At 40.5% G+C, this 19,161-nt stretch overlaps 1 protein-coding gene across 22 annotated transcripts in view; it reads left to right on the forward strand.

Annotated features, from left to right (window-relative positions):
• The window catches only part of LOC124257297 (rhomboid-related protein 2-like), a 36,246-nt gene extending 23,223 nt beyond the window's left edge, over window positions 1-13,023 (forward strand). For 2 of the 22 annotated variants that reach the window (XM_046691314.1, XM_046691460.1), the window contains exons 3-11: window positions 106-261; window positions 575-739; window positions 3,553-3,707; window positions 4,529-4,641; window positions 6,554-6,654; window positions 7,185-7,278; window positions 7,483-7,578; window positions 8,459-10,044; window positions 10,158-13,023. In XM_046691314.1, the coding sequence (XP_046547270.1) occupies window positions 106-261; window positions 575-739; window positions 3,553-3,707; window positions 4,529-4,641; window positions 6,554-6,654; window positions 7,185-7,278; window positions 7,483-7,578; window positions 8,459-8,484 (906 nt within the window). In that variant the 3' untranslated portion in view covers window positions 8,485-10,044; window positions 10,158-13,023. Of the gene's footprint in view, window positions 1-105; window positions 262-574; window positions 740-3,552; window positions 3,708-4,528; window positions 4,642-6,553; window positions 6,655-7,184; window positions 7,279-7,482; window positions 7,583-8,458; window positions 10,107-10,155 lie in introns of those variants that run through there. The other 20 variants (XM_046691406.1, XM_046691434.1, XM_046691447.1 and 17 more) reach the window with 20 other exon arrangements.
• The last annotated feature ends 6,138 nt before the right edge of the window (window positions 13,024-19,161 follow it).

Genomic DNA, 19,161 nt, shown 5'->3' on the forward strand with positions numbered 1-19,161 from the left:
CTGCACTTTTACTATACCGCAGTATACCATTTCACCCCTACCTTAGAATATTTGTTGTTACTGTAGAACCTTGGAGCGTTGTTACCGTAGTTGTTGATGTTGCAGCATGGGCCGGAGGGTGTGGCGCTGGGGGAGCTGCAGCGGGAGATGCAGGAAGAGGGCATCACCGACAAGATCAGCAAGCGGCGCCTGAACCAGCTGCTGGACCGAGCCGACCACAACGATGACAACATGATCACCTACACTGAGTTTGTCAATCTTGTAAGTTGTACAGTCTTTGAGAATATGCTCACCCCTACTAGCAGCTAATACTCCTTATTTCAGTCCAGCTCAGGGCACCTCCACTGTGTTACGTGACTACTTGCTGGACACAAGCTGAATGACATGAGATGATCATTTGTTTTACATTAAATCGGACATATTCACCATCTAAAACCAAATATTTGAGTAAAGGCAAATTTTCAACTACATTATGATTGCAGTGCAGTTTCCACAACCTAGACCCTGGTAAAGTATTGTTGTGAGTTTAAAGGTGAAGCACCGATGTTTATCAGTCATTGTTCAATCTTTTCAGATGACCAGTGATGAGGGACTGACAAAGTCAGAAAGATCAGCTTTCAGAAGCTTCCTTGGGGCAGCCATTGCCAACATCGTGCCACAGAGTTTGAGGAATGACTTCCTCGCCAACTACAACTGCCGTCCACCTCCACTCTTCATCATCATCATGAGCACTGCCGAAGTGAGTCACATCGTCATTGTGTACCAGGGTAAAGGGGTGGTACTCTTGACTGACTGACTGACTTTGGTTTTACATCACTGTTAGCAATATTCCAGCAACATCACGTCGGGGGGGGACACCAGAAATTGGCTTCACACATTGTACCCATGTGGGGATTCGAACCCGGGTTTTGGGCGTGACGGGCCAACACTTTAACCACTAGGCTACCCCAACGCCCCTGGTATTCTTGAAGGAAGACCACCGCCTGCTAGGGTGTGAGCTGTGACCTGCGTTTTTTGCTCAAACTATGGATTCTATTTTCACCCTGTAACATAATGAAAAACAATCAACAAACAATCATATCACATCTATACTAGTCTAGGACATTGCCCATAACTGTTACAGTTACTGACAATAATTACTTATCTGTCACATATACTCCATGTGATAAATATTACTTAAACTGCATCAATTCCAATAAGACATATAAGCAATAACTAAATGCAGTTCACAAAAAGGATTATGTATATTATACTAAGACATGAAATATATTAGCAGCAAAATATCACAATGATAATCTCTCCACACATATTTGTCGCATAAATATATGTGAAATGTAAACACATTAAAAGGGTAAAATACCTACCAAATGTAGCTTACTCAGGTGATAGTGAGCATCGTCTACCTTTACTGATAGACAAGCAGTGTCTCCATCTATAAGTGATAACATAACAATAAGTATATTCTGCTAACTTATTCTAATAACTACCCGTGAAGGTCCGGGTTAGAATTGGTCATCAGTAACCGATGCTTGTCGTAAGAGGCGACTAACGGGATCGGGTGGTCAGGCTCGCTGGCTTGGTTGACACATGTCATCGGTTTCCAATTGCGTAGATTGATGCTCATGCTGTTGATCACTGGATTGTCTGGTCCAGACTCGATTATTTACAGACCTCCACCATATAGTTACAATATTGCTGATTTTGGTGTAAAACTAAACTCACTCACTCACTATTCTAATATCTTATCATAATAAAACTTGTCACTCTAATGCCATAACAATCCTGAAAATGCATGTGATTGCATAATCATGATAGTGGCACAGATGAACATATACATCTATAAAACAAACCTGCATAATTAATATAATATATTATATCTGTGTACATTATCTGTGCTGTGATGTCCTTAAAAATATATACAATAAACAGTTGTTAAAATAATATAGGATTTAAAGTGGCACAAACATTACATGTATCACAATTATAAGTATAAAAACATGGCCGACAAAGATGGCAGCAGGCAAATGTTTATGACATAACTATACTTAAACAAATATTAGATCCTACGTAATATGTTTATTATTAAGTTAACTAACCTTGAGAGTAGTTGTAGAGCTGAAGGAAAACTCAGACGTCCATCAAAATGTCAAGAAATCTGTTTTAATGCACCTTTCTTGTACGACTGTATGTGGTAGACTAATTAAAATGTGCTGATGTTAGTGAAGAAAAACAGGCAACATTAAACTGAGCAATCAGAGATCAAGAAATAGCTTGCCCTCTGAAGGCAGAACAAAAGAACACCCTGCTCCCCCACAATAAAACAATAGAGCCCAGGTCCAGCTTGGGGCAATCAAGCTGGAAACAATTCCATACATACTCTAATAAAAAACTAATCCAATAAAACTATCACAGCCAAACTGTTAAAGACAATACCGTATTTACACAAATAAATAGAATGTACAAATATGGCACTGCCACAATTGGTGGATGAACTTTTGTTTAGATAGAGACTGTCTGTACCTGCTTGTGTCTACTACTGACCATTTCTATGTGACAATGTCCAGCAGTTGTGACTGATTGTTTCTGTCTGTTTCTGATTAATCCAGGACTGATTAAAGCCTGGTTTGTCTGAATGTTATAAAGAATTTACAAAGTTAAGCTTCGGGTTAGAAAGCTTTAATAGGATCTCTTATGTGAACAGTGGCTGGTTCTGTGAGCACATGGCCTTTAACAGGAAGTCCGATGAGAGTGATCCCCCTTAGTATATACTGCAAACCTACAACTAGTAATGTTGACACTGCTATGTTTAGGGAGCCTCTGTTGGCCTGACATACATATGTTACAAATGTGTGTGATGATTATACAGTTGTATCATTGTACCAGACTTGGTCAAGACGACATGAAATATGTAGTGGAGCATCAATCTCAGTGACCAAGTTTTATTACATACGTGCTTGTAATATTTGAATCACTTCAGCTCAGTGAGATGATATGACTATTATCATTGTGAATATAACATTGGTCTATCAATCCTTCCCTATGTCAGAGTCAGGCACCTAATCAGGCGTGTGAGCCAATTTACATTCATCAGAGGGGTACAAAAAGTCTGTGGTCTAGCCAACCAGTTGTCCAACTTCCATTTTTGTGGAAGTTGCAGTTGAATCCCCACATGGGTACAATGTGAAGCCCAGTGATGGTTAGATCGCTGACATTTTTGTGTGTGTGCTGGCGATTAGGTGCCTGACTCTGTTGGTGTGGGTTTGAACCCTGGATGGGACTCAACCCAACAAAAGTACTAGAATATGTACTTTACTGAGAAAATGTAATCCTAGTCTGTCTTCCCTACTGCAAATACTGCAGTTCCAGACAGCATAGCATCAGCGACACAATAAACTAGAACCTCAGTCAGTAATACCACATATTCCATCTGCAATCATGAATTTTTATCCACAGTATGCTTGCTAAAATCATGCAACATCTGCAGACAGTTATCGCAGTTCAAATTCTGATCAAAGGGAGATAACTCTTCAGCTTCTCTGGCTTCTGTTACAGATAGTGATATTTGGTGTTTACGCTGCTGAGCTGGCCAAGCAAGGTACACCTGTGACAGCCACAAGTGGAGTGCCCATGTACAGCCCCCTTGTGTACACGCCGAGACGCAGATACGAGGCCTGGCGATACCTCACGTATATGTTCATACATCAAGGGTAAGAAGATCCGGGTTAGAATTGGTCTTCAGTAACCCATGCTTGTCGTAAGAGGCGACTAACAGGATCGGGGGGTCAGGCTTGCTGACTTCGCTGACATATGTCATCGGATCCCAGTTGCTTGGATCAATGCTCATGCTGTTGATCACTGGATTGTCTGGTCCAGACTCGATTATTTACAGACCACCGTCATATAGCTGGAATATTGCTGAGTGTGGCATAAAACCAAACTCACTCACTCACAACAACAAACTATTTCTGAATTCCCATACATGAGAATTCTTTTTACATGTTTCCACTTTAATATAGCATCTTAAGCATTCTCTAAGCACATAATTACATAATGAAGCAACGCTAATGTTGAAATTTGTAATTTTATGTTGAAAGGGCCTTTTCTGGGGTCACCTTGAATGTCAGTGTAAAATTTAGTTGTATAAACAATCTGAGCATCTGGCACAATGTAATCGCAATCATTGTAAGATTTGGTTGTATAAACAATCTGAGCTTCAGGCACAATGTAATCATAATCAATGTAAGATTTGGTTGTATAAACAATCTGAGCTTCTAGCACAATGTAATCGCAATCATTGTAAGATTTGGTTGTATAAACAATCTGAGCTTCTAGCACAATGTAATCGCAATCATTGTAAGATTTGGTTGTATAAACAATCTGGGCTTCTAGCTTCTAGCAATCAATGTAAACAATCTGGGCATCTAGCACAATGTAATCGCAATCATTGTAAGATTTGGTTGTATAAACAATCTGGGGTGCTGGCATTACTGATATTGTTTAGAATCTAAGATCAGGCCTTTTGTTCCAGATTTCTACATATACTATCCAACATGATCTTCCAGCTGTTGTTTGGTCTGCCTCTAGAGATTGTACACAAGTGGTGGAGAGTCATGGTGGTGTACTTGTGTGGAGTAATAGCAGGTAGGTGTACTCGCAAACTATAAAGGGTGTACTCGAAAAATTATAATTACTGGTTCAATGCTGATGGAAACAGTTCCTACTTGCTTGTGGCAATATTTACCAAGCTTTACCATCCTTCAAATCATTTGATTATTTGCAGTACACATTGACAGGTTTAGCAGCACAGGGTATTGCATTACACGAAACACGCCCACCAACTTCAATCAGTACACGTTACCTTGCATGTAACCGGATATCATTATACATCCATTTATTTCACGACACAACAAATGTGTATCACTAACTATTGCAAGCTATGATTGGCATTTTAATCCCCATAAAATCCTTCTCTATGGATCAAAGGCATTTATATACAGCTGAGATTGGTTTCTGAAAAAATGATACTTGTTTAGTGGGTTGTCTCCCTTTATGGCTTAAACTTGATAGTTTTGACTTGATGAATGGCATTCGTGACCAACTCGTGTTATTCCGTGTCAAGCCAAATAGCGACTCGTGCCCCTCTGGAAGGATTTCATATTGACGCATGAACATCAGAACTACTTTAAACAAGAATGATAACTCTATCCCTGTTTGATTCCAATGGTACTTAATATTACCGATGTACTCGTACACTGTATTGGTGTTTTTGTTTTTACTTATATTTTAAAGAATTAAACATCTTGGATACAACTTGAAGAAGGAGAAAGATATATTTGTTAAAGACATATTCTTACGTTATTATTACCAGCTGTTCACCTTATATTTCCAATTATATTTCTAACTAGGCTTTAATAATCACAAAGTGGAATTGTTTTATTGAATATGCAAACATGATCATCTTTTTTTCAGCTACATTAAATCCCAAAGCAGATACCTAAAAATTACTTTAAAATATTTCTCAAACTGAACATTCATGTAACCTTGCTGTCAAAATTACCCCTGGAGGAATTTTAAATGAATTCGCTCTAAAAAAAATATGAATGACCAAAACAAAGTCAGACTAAAATATTCCCAGAGATGTGAAATATAAGCCCAATGTTAAAGATTAAAGTTGATAAGTTACATATAGTAACATTATTGGTTTGAAACTCGTAGCAATATATAATTACATTTCCTAAAAATGTTGGAAGCACACGTACAATCTCCAAAACAAGCACGCAAGATCATCAGAAATACACACGATTGGACCCATGTAAACAAACGCATGTGCATGTATTTGAATTTGTCACCCGTCCATGGCATAATCCTTACTAAAATCTACACGAGGCAACACAGTTCTTTTAGCTACGTTCTTTGTGAGGTGAAATTGGGTTTAACGTCGTGCTTGAAAATATTTCACTCATATGACGACGTGCATGCGTGGGTATATGTATGAGCGGCTGCTTGTACTAGCCCAGACTGAAGCTGGTTTTATAGTGCTAGCCCACTGAGATACCATGCCGCAGTGAAGCATGAATACCCCACTCAGACACATTATACTGACTCCGAGCTGACCAGTCCTTGTTGTACCCATTAATGCCGAGAGCCAGGCAGGGACCAACAAGTACCATATTTTAACATCTTTTGGTATGATGCGGTCTTTGTACTTTCAATGTGACGATGTATATTTTTCATGATTTTTTAAACAAACACATAATGCCATAAACGATTAAAGTACTAGGGATTATTTTTATCAAAGCCCCACAGTAATTACTTGCATTCTGATTGATTTGTTGTATTTTTGCACATAAGAAGCATCGAGAGGAAGACGAGTCTTCTTGGAGGTTACAGAAAGGTGCGAGTGGTGACGAATGGATCAATGGTTGATCTAAGGGATGATGGGAATTCATGTAAAGCAATAGTACCAGAAGTATCTGTACCTCCTGACGCTATGCAAGTGTATATATTCTGTTTATTGTTTGGCAAGGTGTGACACATGACCTCTGTTATCCAGGTTCATTGGCTCACTCGGTGACAGACCATTCCGTGGCACTTGTCGGAGCTAGTGGAGGAGTGTATGCCCTACTGGGGGCTCATCTAGCTGCCGTAGCAACGGTACGTCTCCTCACATTGCATGGTCTGCTTGACGGTACCATAATGACATGGTGTCATGTGATGATATGCTCAATGTAATGACATGGTATCTTTGATGATATGCTCAATGTAATGACAAGGTATCTTTGATGATATGCTCAATGTAATGACATGGTAACTTTGATGATATGCTCAATGTAATGACAAGGTATCTTTGATTATATGCTCAATGTAACTTGGTGTCTATGATGATATGCTCAATGTAATGACAAGGTGTCCGTGATGATATGCTCAATGTAATGACATGGTGTCTGTGATGATATGCTCAATGTAATGACATGGTGTCTGTGATGATATGCTCAATGTAATGACATGGTGTCTGTGATGATATGCTCAATGTAATGACATGGTGTCTGTGATGATATGCTCAATGTAATGACAAGGTGCCTGTGATGATATGCTCAATGTAATGACATGGTGCCTGTGATGATATGCTCAATGTAATGACATGGTCTTTTGATGGTACCAATATGACATGGTCTCTGTTACAGAACTGGAAGGAGATGAACTACAAGTGCTGTGAGGGGAACATAGCCCGTGTGCTACTGAGTGCTCCCGTCAGACTCTTCATCATCTTGACCCTCGGTGAGTCACCCAGTATAAAAAAAAAGAAAAAAGATGCTTTTAACATTTTCACGTTTCAAATATTACCAACATGTCCAGCAGACCATAAGCACAGCTGTATACTGTAATTTACCAGTCTTGTTAGTCTTTGAAATCATGTTGGTTAAAGACAGCAAATCAGAACTTGTAAAGATTGCCTCCTTTCATCCAAATGTTTGTTTGTAGTTGTGCCAGATACCAGTCTCGCAATCTACAGACGAGTCACGGCACCAGAGGACCAGAAAGTTGGTGTGTCCGCTCATATTGGAGGGTTCCTGACAGGTGAGTGCAGAAGGACATAGATGGTCGACATGATGACAGAGTGAGACAGGTGGTCGACATGATGACAGGTGGTGAAGATGGTGACAAGGTTACAGGTGGTCGAGATGGTGACAGGGATGATGTGTGGTCAAGATGGTGACAGGGATGATGGGTGGTCAAGATGGTGACAGGTGGTCAAGATGGTGACAGGTGGTCAAGATGGTGACAGGGATGATGGGTGGTCAAGATGGTGACAGGTGGTCAAGATGGTGACAGGTGGTCAAGATGGTGACAGGGATGATGGGTGGTCAAGATGGTGACAGGGATGATGGGTGGTCAAGATGGTGACAGGGATGATGGGTGGTCAAGATGGTGACATGTGGTCGAGATGGTGACAGGTGGTCAAGATGGTGACAGGTGGTCAAGATGGTCACAGGTGGTCGAGATGGTGACAGGGGTGATTGATGGTCAAAATAGTGGCAGGAGGTTAGAGGTGGTCACACTGGTCACAGAGGTGACATGTTGTCCAGCTGCTTTCTGGAGGTGTTAGGTGGTCCAGCTGCTTGCTGGAGGTGTGAGGTGGTCTAGCTGCTTACTGGAAGTGTGAGGTGGTCCAGCTGCTTGCTGGAGGTGTAAGTTGGTCAAAGTTGTGATAGGTGGTTAACATCGTGACAGGTGATCGAGATGGTGACAGAATGGACAGGTGGCCAAACTGGTCAGTCGAGCTGACTGGCTACAGAGGGTGATGGACGGTGAAGGGGGTGTTCAGTAATGTGGTCATAGAGTGTGATCCTGATCTGAGTGTGTTCAGTAGCAAGGACTGGCATGGAAGGTGTTCAGTGGTCAAGTCATGTCCAGTCTCTCTACAGGACATTCTGCTGATGTTCCTCTCTATCTGCAGGTCTGTTGCTGGGTATCCCGTCTTGAAGAACATCAAGAAGCTGCCCTGGGAGACAACTCTCGGCTGGGTCACAATGGCCGTGTTCCTGCTGCTGGTGGCGTTTGCCGTTCTCTTCAATGGTCTCTACAAAGGCTACCCGGCCACAGACTGGAGTTAGTGAGCTCACAGAGGCAGCGTGCAATTTGAACATTTTAGGTTTTATGACATTTACATAATTGTACATACCCATAATATTTTAAATATTTTCAGCATATCCTCTACTTTCACGACTTTCTCAGGATAAGTTTTTGAGAGTAAATGTGCATGTCTCATCAGTGTTATGTCCAAACCAGTATATGTTCATATGTGCCTTAAACTTGTCATGTAGATCTGAATCTAAACTTGAATACTTTCTGTCCATCTGACATAATCTATTACTGTTTTGTCCATATAAGACAATCATTTCTATATATCCAAACTGCAAGTCGGAGTTTGGTATAGTGTGTGGTATTTTCTCATGGCGAAGCTCAAAGAGAATATGTCATGTATTGCCACACAGGTTCCACAGAGTTTCACAGATCAGGAATATTGTAAATTCATATCTACATGATTCATAGTTCTATTTCATATTTGAAAACACTGGTGATCAAAATATAAACAAATATTAAAAATGCATCTATTTAGAGTGATCAAAGCGTTAATGATCAAAATATAAAAGAAATTTCAAAAATGCATCTTTTAGAGTATCTGTAAAAGTATTTCCCTTTTAAAGAAATGAAATGAAAGAAATGTGGCGCATGAGTGAAAGAGTTACTTACCTTCCAAAATGATTTATCTGAAGATTTTATACATTGAGCAATTCTTTAAACTTAGCAATATTAAAAATAAGTTCCCGGACATTATAAAGATATAATTGTAGAACAATTATTCTGTTTTTAAAAGTATTATTGTGTAAAAGTTTTGTAAGTCAATGTTGTATTTGTAAGTAGATGCATAATATTGTTTGTTTCAATTATCACTATGAGTGATGACGGTAGGAGTTTACAATTTCCTTGGTGATGATCATTGTGTTTATTTCAGGACAATCCTCATGTTTTCTATCAGTATTGAAGAATGTACAGCAGCTTACAACAATGTACTCTTTTAAATGGAAGGTATTGTAGAGAATGAAACATCAGGATATGCATTATCAGGTAATATTTATTTAGCAGATTTTGATGTTGTAATCAAAAGTATAAATGTTTAATGAGAGGGACTTAATGTATAAGTGACTGGGAGGTTAGGTTTGACAAGCTGAGTGGACACTGGTACATCAGGTCAAGTAGAGAGATAGTGGTCGAAGGGAACACAGAGGTCAGGTAGGAACACAGAGGTCAATAAGTAATAGAGGTCAAATAGTAACAGAGGTCAAGTTGCAATAGAGGTCAAGTAGTAACAGACCAAGTAACACAGAGGTCAATAAATAATAGAGGTCAAGTAGTAAAAGACCAAGTAGTAACACAGAGGTCAATAAATAATAGAGGTCAAGTAGTAAAAGACCAAGTAGTAACACAGAGGTCAATAAATAATAGAGGTCAAGTAGTAACAGGTCAAGTAGTAACACAGAGGTTTCAGATATAAAGCTAGTAAGTGTGAATGACCACTGTCCATCTATACCTTATATTATGTAACTGTATTATGGGCCATTAGGTGAAATTACAAAATTGTCTGTCTGACAGAGGTCAAGTAGTAACACAGAGGTCAGTTAGCAACACAGATAAATGTTAATAAGTAAGAGATGAGATAGTGACAATCAGGTAAAGAAATGACTACAAATTGTAATGAGGAGGTCAAAAAGTGACCTGAGGTTAGGAAGTGAAATATTAAGTAGGGCTTCAACGAGTCCATTTTCTTGGACTCGAGTACTCAAGGGGTGAGACTCGACTCGGACCCGAGTACTCGAAATTCATACCTTTCAAACAAACAATAGCGTAACTGGCATGACATGTGTTCGATCACACAAGTAAACACTTACTTCATTCCGACTTCATATCGTTGTGTGACTAACATTTCCTATTGGTCAGAATCCGTATTTGCATGTTTACTTGCCAAATGTTGTTTTTTTCATCGTACTGGTTGCACTGCCTGCATAACGCAGTAATATACCGCACAGGCGGCATTTGGTTATTTTTCTCTTTTCACTATCCAGATCAAGACACACCCATACATTTGATTTTTTATCGTTCTCCATGTCTGTTAAGATAGTTACCTAATCATTTTAAGAAGTGAAATCTCAAACGATGTATAATATTTACTCTCATCTGCAGACTTGTAACAACTAATACCATACAGCCACAACTTATGAGGAGTAAACTACTTAATCTGGATGTATAAGAATTTCCTCTGGGGTAATATATTTATATCTTATCTTAATATTAGACGTTTAACGGCGCTCATGCTTATCACATGGCAGACAGACAGTCTGCCGTTGTAATCCAATAATTCGAGTTATCTCCCTTTTCGAGTCCTCGAGTCCTAGAAAATGGACTCGAGTCCAGCTAAACCCGACTTGTCCTTGAGTACTCGAGTACCCGTGGAAGCCCTAATATTAAGGAGTATGGAGGTGAAGAAGTGAAACTAACATTGTTCACCACTTAGTAACCAGAGTGTCCTACAGTAATGTAGAGGTCAGTAAATATCTCAAAGGGTTCAAATACTGACAAGGAGGTCAGTAATTGAACTGAGAAGGAGTCAAGGAAATTTGAAGACATCGTGAAACAGTGTAGAGATATTTTTTTGACAGTATATTTTGGTCACTTTCTTAAGTGGTTTGTTTTCAAAAATGGGAAAGAAGTGTAGAGATTAACACATTGGGATTACACTTTCTCAGTATTCAAGTCTGAAGTTACTATCAGAAAGTCAGACAATATGACTTCAAATGAAATTGTTCAATGTATTTACCAGACTGACCTGAGTGCAGTGTCAATTCAGTGGCTTTTTAATATGTAAAGCTCATTTATTTAGAATCAGTATATTTGTATGATTTCGTTATGTTTTAGTTTGGTAGTGCTTTTGACCCTTTGCCCTGCCATTGAAACTTTGTATTACTGGGTCCCATTTTGTCTTGTGAGAGTAATTATACAGTATTGTACATGTGTATTTTGTATTTTGGTATGAACAAGTTACTCAACTAGAAATATACATGAAAACATAGCATCAATCTTACTTTATTTTGCTAGTTTTGGTATATTATTAAGTGAAAAGGATGACTGTGAATGTAGTCCATTGCTAATAATTCACCGACTCTGTTCATGTTTTGAACAAAGGCCCCTACAAGAATGTATATGCAATACCTGGATGCTAACTACTTTCCACGACAGAACAGCTCTGCTTTTTTCAGGAGGCCAGAGGGAAATAATTTCAGTTGCTACTTGTGAGGTGATGAAATATCTGACTGACAAACCTTAAGAGTAAATGGCTGTTGTGACATGGATGAAATTATTTAATTATATTCTCTCACATGGAATAAGATACGATCATTTTGTCACTTGACATCACATTTACAACATTCTTGCCATGTAAACTATGTGTATCATATTCTTAGCTGCACAGACTGTTTGTCTTTCCATATTGTAATATCTCAACATGAAACCACTTGCATCTACCAGTTCATATTTTTATGGTCAAAGATGTTTTGAGACTTTTACTATTTTTCTACTGTTTTCTCTTTGGAAACATTCATTTACTGTGACATGTCTTGCCTGTTGATATGAATATGGTTGACATTCACTAGGGTTATGAATAAAGATGTCGAGTTTGACATGTGCATCTGCTTCCAAGATTCTTCTTTGATTTGTGTGCATGCTGGTCTAGAGTCGGGGTTTATTTACAGTCTACACAGTAGACTTGTGTGATTTTACCTCTGTCGTCATGCATGTCAGCAGTAAATATTTTCAGTAAGTGTGTGAGGATGGGAAGTTCTATATGTATGTTTACACCCACTTATAGAGACATGTTCCATTGGAATCATTCATTAAAATATGGTATAACACTTGCCATGATGTCAGTGAATATTTGTTGTGCTTTCAAAATGTTAATACAGATTCTATGTTCTTTCACTAAGTTTGTGAATTATTCGTTTAGAGTTACCAATGGGTTGCGACTTTAAAATACAAACAACTTTTTGTCTTTATAAAGGTAATAGTATATATTAAATTTACATTTGGAAAGCCAAATAAGTTTATGTTTAGGTGGTATATTTTTAAACATCACCAACTGGTGACTTTATATTTAGTCTTATCACATTCTTTGGTATGAGACAAATGAGAAGTTTAAAGTTCTTTTGTGAAACTTTGCTACTTGAATTATATATATGTACATATCTCAGTTGAATTTAATAATTTTATTTCCAGCATATCCTGTTATGATGTTTCAGTATTTCTTTACGTCAATAATTTATGATGAGCATGTTATTATTTTGTTATAATATGATGTTATAACAGGTGTAGATGCCATGCATGATGTGTGTGTCACCACATGTCAAGCAATATGTGATTCTTGATAACTTGCACTGTTTTGTAAGGAATTAAATCTACTATATCACTTTAGTTTGAGTTTCTTTGGGTTTTTTCCAACAACAAGGAAACAATTTATTGTTGATGCCAAGTCCAAAGTTTAGTCAACTCAAACATCTGTACAGTCAAAGAGTGTGATTGCTCAATCTGCAGGACTTCCCACTAAGAGTACCTGATAGCTGGTTAGAATCTGCCCCAAGGTGACTGAATGGATCAGGGAATCAACAATGAATGCTGGTCAGGTGGAATCAACAATTTATGCTGGTCGGGAGGTGACTGAATGGACCAGGGAATCAACAATTTATGCTGGTCGTGAGGTGATTGAATGGATCAGGGAATCAACAATTTATGCTGGTCGGAGGTGATTGAATGGATCAGGGAATCAACAATTTATGCTGGTCGTGAGGTGACTGAATGGATCAGGGAATCAACAATTCATGCTGGTCGGGAGGTGATTGAATGGATCAGGGAATCAACAATTTATGCTGGTCGTGAGGTGATTGAATGGATCAGGGAATCAACAATTTATGCTGGTCGTGAGGTGACTGAATGGATCAGGGAATCAACAGTTTATGCTGGTCGGGAGGTGACTGAATGGATCAGGGAATCAACAGTTTATGCTGGTCGTGAGGTGACTGAATGGATCAGGGAATCAACAATTTATGCTGGTCGTGAGGTGATTGAATGGATCAGGGAATCAACAGTTTATGCTGGTCGTGAGGTGACTGAATGGATCAGGAATCAACAATTTATGCTGGTGAGGTGGAGGTGATTGAATGGATCAGGGAATCAACAATTTATGCTGGTCGTGAGGTGACTGAATGGATCAGGGAATCAACAATTTATGCTGGTCGTGAGGTGACTGAATGGATCAGGGAATCAACAATTTATGCTGGTCGTGAGGTGACTGAATGGATCAGGGAATCAACAATTTATGCTGGTCGGGAGGTGATTGAATGGATCAGGGAATCAACAATTTATGCTGGTCAGGAGGTGACTGAATGGATCAGGGAATCAACAATTTATGCTGGTCGTGAGGTGACTGAATGGATCAGGGAATCAACAATTTATGCTGGTCGGGAGGTGACTGAATGGATCAGGGAATCAACAATTTATGCTGGTCGTGAGGTGACTGAATGGATCAGGGAATCAACAATTTATGCTGGTCGTGAGGTGACTGAATGGATCAGGGAATCAACAGTTTATGCTGGTCGTGAGGTGACTGAATGGATCAGGGAATCAACAATTTATGCTGGTCGTGAGGTGATTGAATGGATCAGGGAATCAACAATTTATGCTGGTCGTGAGGTGACTGAATGGATCAGGGAATCAACAATTTATGCTGGTCGGGAGGTGACTGAATGGATCAGGGAATCAACAATTTATGCTGGTCGTGAGGTGATTGAATGGATCAGGAATCAACAATTTATGCTGGTCAATTTATGCTGGGAGGTGACTGAATGGATCAGGAATCAACAATTTATGCTGGTCGTGAGGTGACTGAATGGATCAGGAATCAACAATTTATGCTGAATTGAGGTGATGCTGGTATGCTGGTGAGGTGATTGAATGGATCAGGAATCAACAATTTATGCTGGTCGGGAGGTGACTGAATGGATCAGGAATCAACAATTTATGCTGGTCGTGAGGTGACTGAATGGATCAGGAATCAACAATTTATGCTGGTCGTGAGGTGATTGAATGGATCAGGAATCAACAATTTATGCTGGTCGTGAGGTGACTGAATGGATCAGGAATCAACAATTTATGCTGGTCGTGAGGTGACTGAATGGATCAGGAATCAACAATTTATGCTGGTCGATGAATCAACAATTTATGCTGGTGATTGAATGGATCAGGAATCAACAATTTATGCTGGTCAGGGGATGCTGGTGTGAGGTGATTGAATGGATCAGGGAATCAACAATTTATGCTGGTCAGGAGGTGATTGAATGGATCAGGGAATCAACAATTTATGCTGGTCGTGAGGTGACTGAATGGATCAGGGAATCAACAATTTATGCTGGTCGTGAGGTGACTGAATGGATCAGGGAATCAACAATTTATGCTGGTCGAGGTGACTGAATGGATCAGGGAATCAACAATTTATGCTGGTCGTGAGGTGACTGAATGGATCAGGGAATCAACAATTTATGCTGGTCGTGAGGTGATTGAATGGATCAGGGAATCAACAATTTATGCTGGTCGTGAGGTGATTGAATGGATCAGGGAATCAACAATTTATGCTTTATGCTGACTGAATGGTCAGGAATGAGGTGAGGTGACTGAATGGATCAGGGAATCAACAATTTATGCTGGTCGTGAGGTGACTGAATGGATCAGGGAATCAACAATTTATGCTGGTCGTGAGGTGACTGAATGGATCAGGGAATCAACAATTTATGCTGGTCGTGAGGTGACTGAATGGATCAGGAATCAACATGCTGGTCGTGGAGGTGACTGAATGGATCAGGGAATCAACAATTTATGCTGGTCGGGAGGTGATTGAATGGATCAGGGAATCAACAATTTATGCTGGTCGTGAGGTGACTGAATGGATCAGGGAATCAACAATTTATGCTGGTCAGGAGGTGACTGAATGGATCAGGGAATCAACAATTTATGCTGGTCAGGTGAGGTGATTGAATGGATCAGGGAATCAACAGTTTATGCTGGTCGTGAGATGAATCAGGGAATCAACAATTTATGCTGGTCGAGGTGACTGAATGGATCAGGGAATCAACAATTTATGCTGGTCGTGAGGTGACTGAATGGATCAGGGAATCAACAATTTATGCTGGTCAGGAGGTGATTGAATGGATCAGGGAATCAACAATTTATGCTGGTCGTGAGGTGATTGAATGGATCAGGGAATCAACAATTTATGCTGGTCGTGAGGTGACTGAATGGATCAGGGAATCAACAATTTATGCTGGTCGTGAGGTGATTGAATGGATCAGGGAATCAACAATTCATGCTGGTCGTGAGGTGACTGAATGGATCAGGGAATCAACAATTTATGCTGGTCGTGAGGTGACTGAATGGATCAGGGAATCAACAATTTATGCTGGTCGTGAGGTGACTGAATGGATCAGGGAATCAACAATTTATGCTGGTCGTGAGGTGACTGAATGGATCAGGGAATCAACAATTTATGCTGGTCGTGAGGTGACTGAATGGATCAGGGAATCAACAATTTATGCTGGTCGTGAAGGTGACTGAATGGATCAGGAATCAACAATTTATGCTGGTCGGGTGAGGTGACTGAATGGATCAGGGAATCAACAATTTATGCTGGTCGGAGGTGACTGAATGGATCAGGAATCAACAATTTTATGCTGGTCGTGAGGTGACTGAATGGATCAGGAATCAACAATTTATGCTGGTCGTGAGGTGACTGAATGGATCAGGAATCAACAATTTATGCTGGTCGTGAGGTGACTGAATGGATCAGGAATCAACAATTTATGCTGGTCGTGAGGTGACTGAATGGATCAGGAATCAACAATTTATGCTGGTCGTGAGGTGACTGAATGGATCAGGAATCAACAATTTATGCTGGTCGTGAGGTGATTGAATGGATCATAGGGGAATCAACAATTTATGCTGGTCATGGAGGTGACTGAATGGATCAGGTAAGAATTGGTCTTCAACAATTTCAACAAGTGACTAATGGATCGGGTGAGGCTTGCTGAATGGATCATCGTATCTGTAGACAGCCTGGTTGTGTGCCAGCTCTGGAGCTACTGTCCCTATCACTGTTCAAACATTATAAATGGGAATACCAAACGTCAACGCCAGACATCAACCATTCTCTGCAGAAACAGATTCTTTTTGAAGCGAAATACAAAATAGAAAATGCTTCGAGAAAGAAGAAACGCATAAGCAAACTTTGACAGTTTCAGTGTGTTCTAAAACATTTGCATATTTCATATTCGTGTGTGATTTAAGCGTTGTCATGTTCAAACAATACCCTCTGCCGGAATAATCCGGAAGAAGGTGACGTTGGAGAATCTAGTTGATGTAGCGTTTTGTTGTGTTACTCCCCACCAAGAAAGATCTTGTAGGAAAGGATATGGCTCCCCATCTGGTCCATCAGTTCGTGGCAAAAGATTCCTTTGGATATACTGAGTCATCTCGGTGTTGGAAAAGAAACTTCACAAAATGTAATTTGAAAATAATGAATAATTTTTTTCTCTGATGATACATCTATGTATCCTGATGAAATGGGATCCCTATCTTTCGACTCTAGAAAAACGTTAGCAAAACCCACTCAAACCCATCCATTCGTCGGTGCAAATGACGTTAGTGCCAAATCAGGTTTTGCACGTGCAGTCGATCACGTGATCTTCGCATCGAAGTTTTCTTCATATGCACGTGTTTGCATTGGCCTCAAAATTGAAAAACACTTTTAAACCACAGTTCTAACGGTACTTGAAATGCCACGATTGTCAAATGTGCAGCGTGAACGTGCCGTTGGCATGTTGCAAGCAGGAAGATCAGTTATTGACGTCGCAAAGAGCAATGGGATGCAGCCGTCGTACTGTGTATGACTTGCGAGGTCGTCTACAACAAACTGGCACCACTTCTGATCGCCCAAGGTCGGGTCGTCCACGTGTGACGTCACGAGCAGAAGACCGTCAAATCGTCCTACGTCACCTACGTGACAGATTTCTGCCGGCTACACGAACCAGGGCTGAGATGTTTAGAGGTCGACTGTCCTCACAGACCATTCGAAATCGGTTGCGGGCTGCCAATCTCCATTCTCGACGTCCATATCGTGGGCCAATATTGACGCCGTTTCATCAACGTCAGCGTCTGCTGTGGGCCCAACGTCACCTCCGATGGACCCAGAGAGACTGGAATCGAGTCGTCTTTAGCGATGAATCAGGTTTACCCTCAGATTCGCGGACGGCAGGCATAGAGTCTGGAGACGACGTCGTGAACGGTATGCCCAATGTTGTGTACAGGAAGTCGACAGATTCGGGGGCGGAAGTTGCATGGTGTGGGGTGCTTTCTGTGGGAACAACCGTTCCCGACTTCTGGTCATCCGTGGAAACCTCACAGCTGCTGCTTACCGCGACCAGGTGCTCACCCTGAACTCGTTCCTTTCATGGCGGCTCATGGCCCAGGTCTACAGTTCCAGCATGATAATGCTCGGCCGCATACCGCGATGTTGACACGAAATTTCCTTCAAAACGCTGGAATCAACGTCATGGACTGGCCATCGAGGTCCCCTGACCTTAATCCAATAGAGCACGTTTGGGATGCACTTGGGAGAAGGCTTCGTGGTCTTAGGAACCAACCTCAGAATTTGCAGGAACTTGGCGCTGCCTTGCAAAACAATGGCGCAGAATCCCCAACCACGTGTTCACAAGCATCAGGCAGTCGATGAGGAGACGGTGTTTGGCAGTGGTGAATGCGCGGGGCGGCCATACACGATATTGAACTGAGAAATTTCGCATTTTTATTCTTGTGACTTGACATTCTGTATACCCATGTTTTGGAACGGCGGTGTAGCCTAATGGAACTGATTATGGCACTGTCAGTGTATCGAGTACATCCACACAGATCTCAGCAATGAAATAATAACAATTTAACCATCTTACCATCTCTTGTTCTTTTATAGTGCCCTGAAGAAAGAATGTGAGTGAGTTTCTTTTGACTCAAGCAATCAATTATTGTTTATGACGTCACCACGCCAATCTTCTTTATGTTGGCAATAGTAATTAATTTCTCGACACGCTATGGAAGATGGAAAACGGAGTTTCTCCATTACAGATAGTGTATAGAGTGAATGATAGCGATTGTTACATACATGTGTGTGTCCTGTTCTCAAGAAACAGGGGCGGTGGGGGTAGCCTAGTGGTTAAAGTGTTCGCTCGTCACGCCGAAGACCCGGGTTCGATTCCCCACACGAGTACAATGTGTGAAGCCCATTTCTGGTGTCCCCGCTGTGATACTGCTGGAATATTGTTAAAAGCGGCGTAAAACTAAAGTCACTCACTCACTCTTACGAAACAGGTGACGCTCACTTCCAAAAACGTTTCGTAAAATTAGTTGAAATAATTCACACACGAATGAAATAACTATTCAAGCATTTGCGAGTCACGTCTTACTATAGTTTGGCATGAAATGCATGTGGACCCGTTTTTTGTAAATATCTCTTCA

The sequence above is a fragment of the Haliotis rubra genome, unplaced genomic scaffold, assembly GCF_003918875.1.
Source record: "Haliotis rubra isolate DU_JTF1 unplaced genomic scaffold, ASM391887v1 Scf117, whole genome shotgun sequence".
Taxonomy (NCBI): domain Eukaryota; kingdom Metazoa; phylum Mollusca; class Gastropoda; order Lepetellida; family Haliotidae; genus Haliotis; species Haliotis rubra.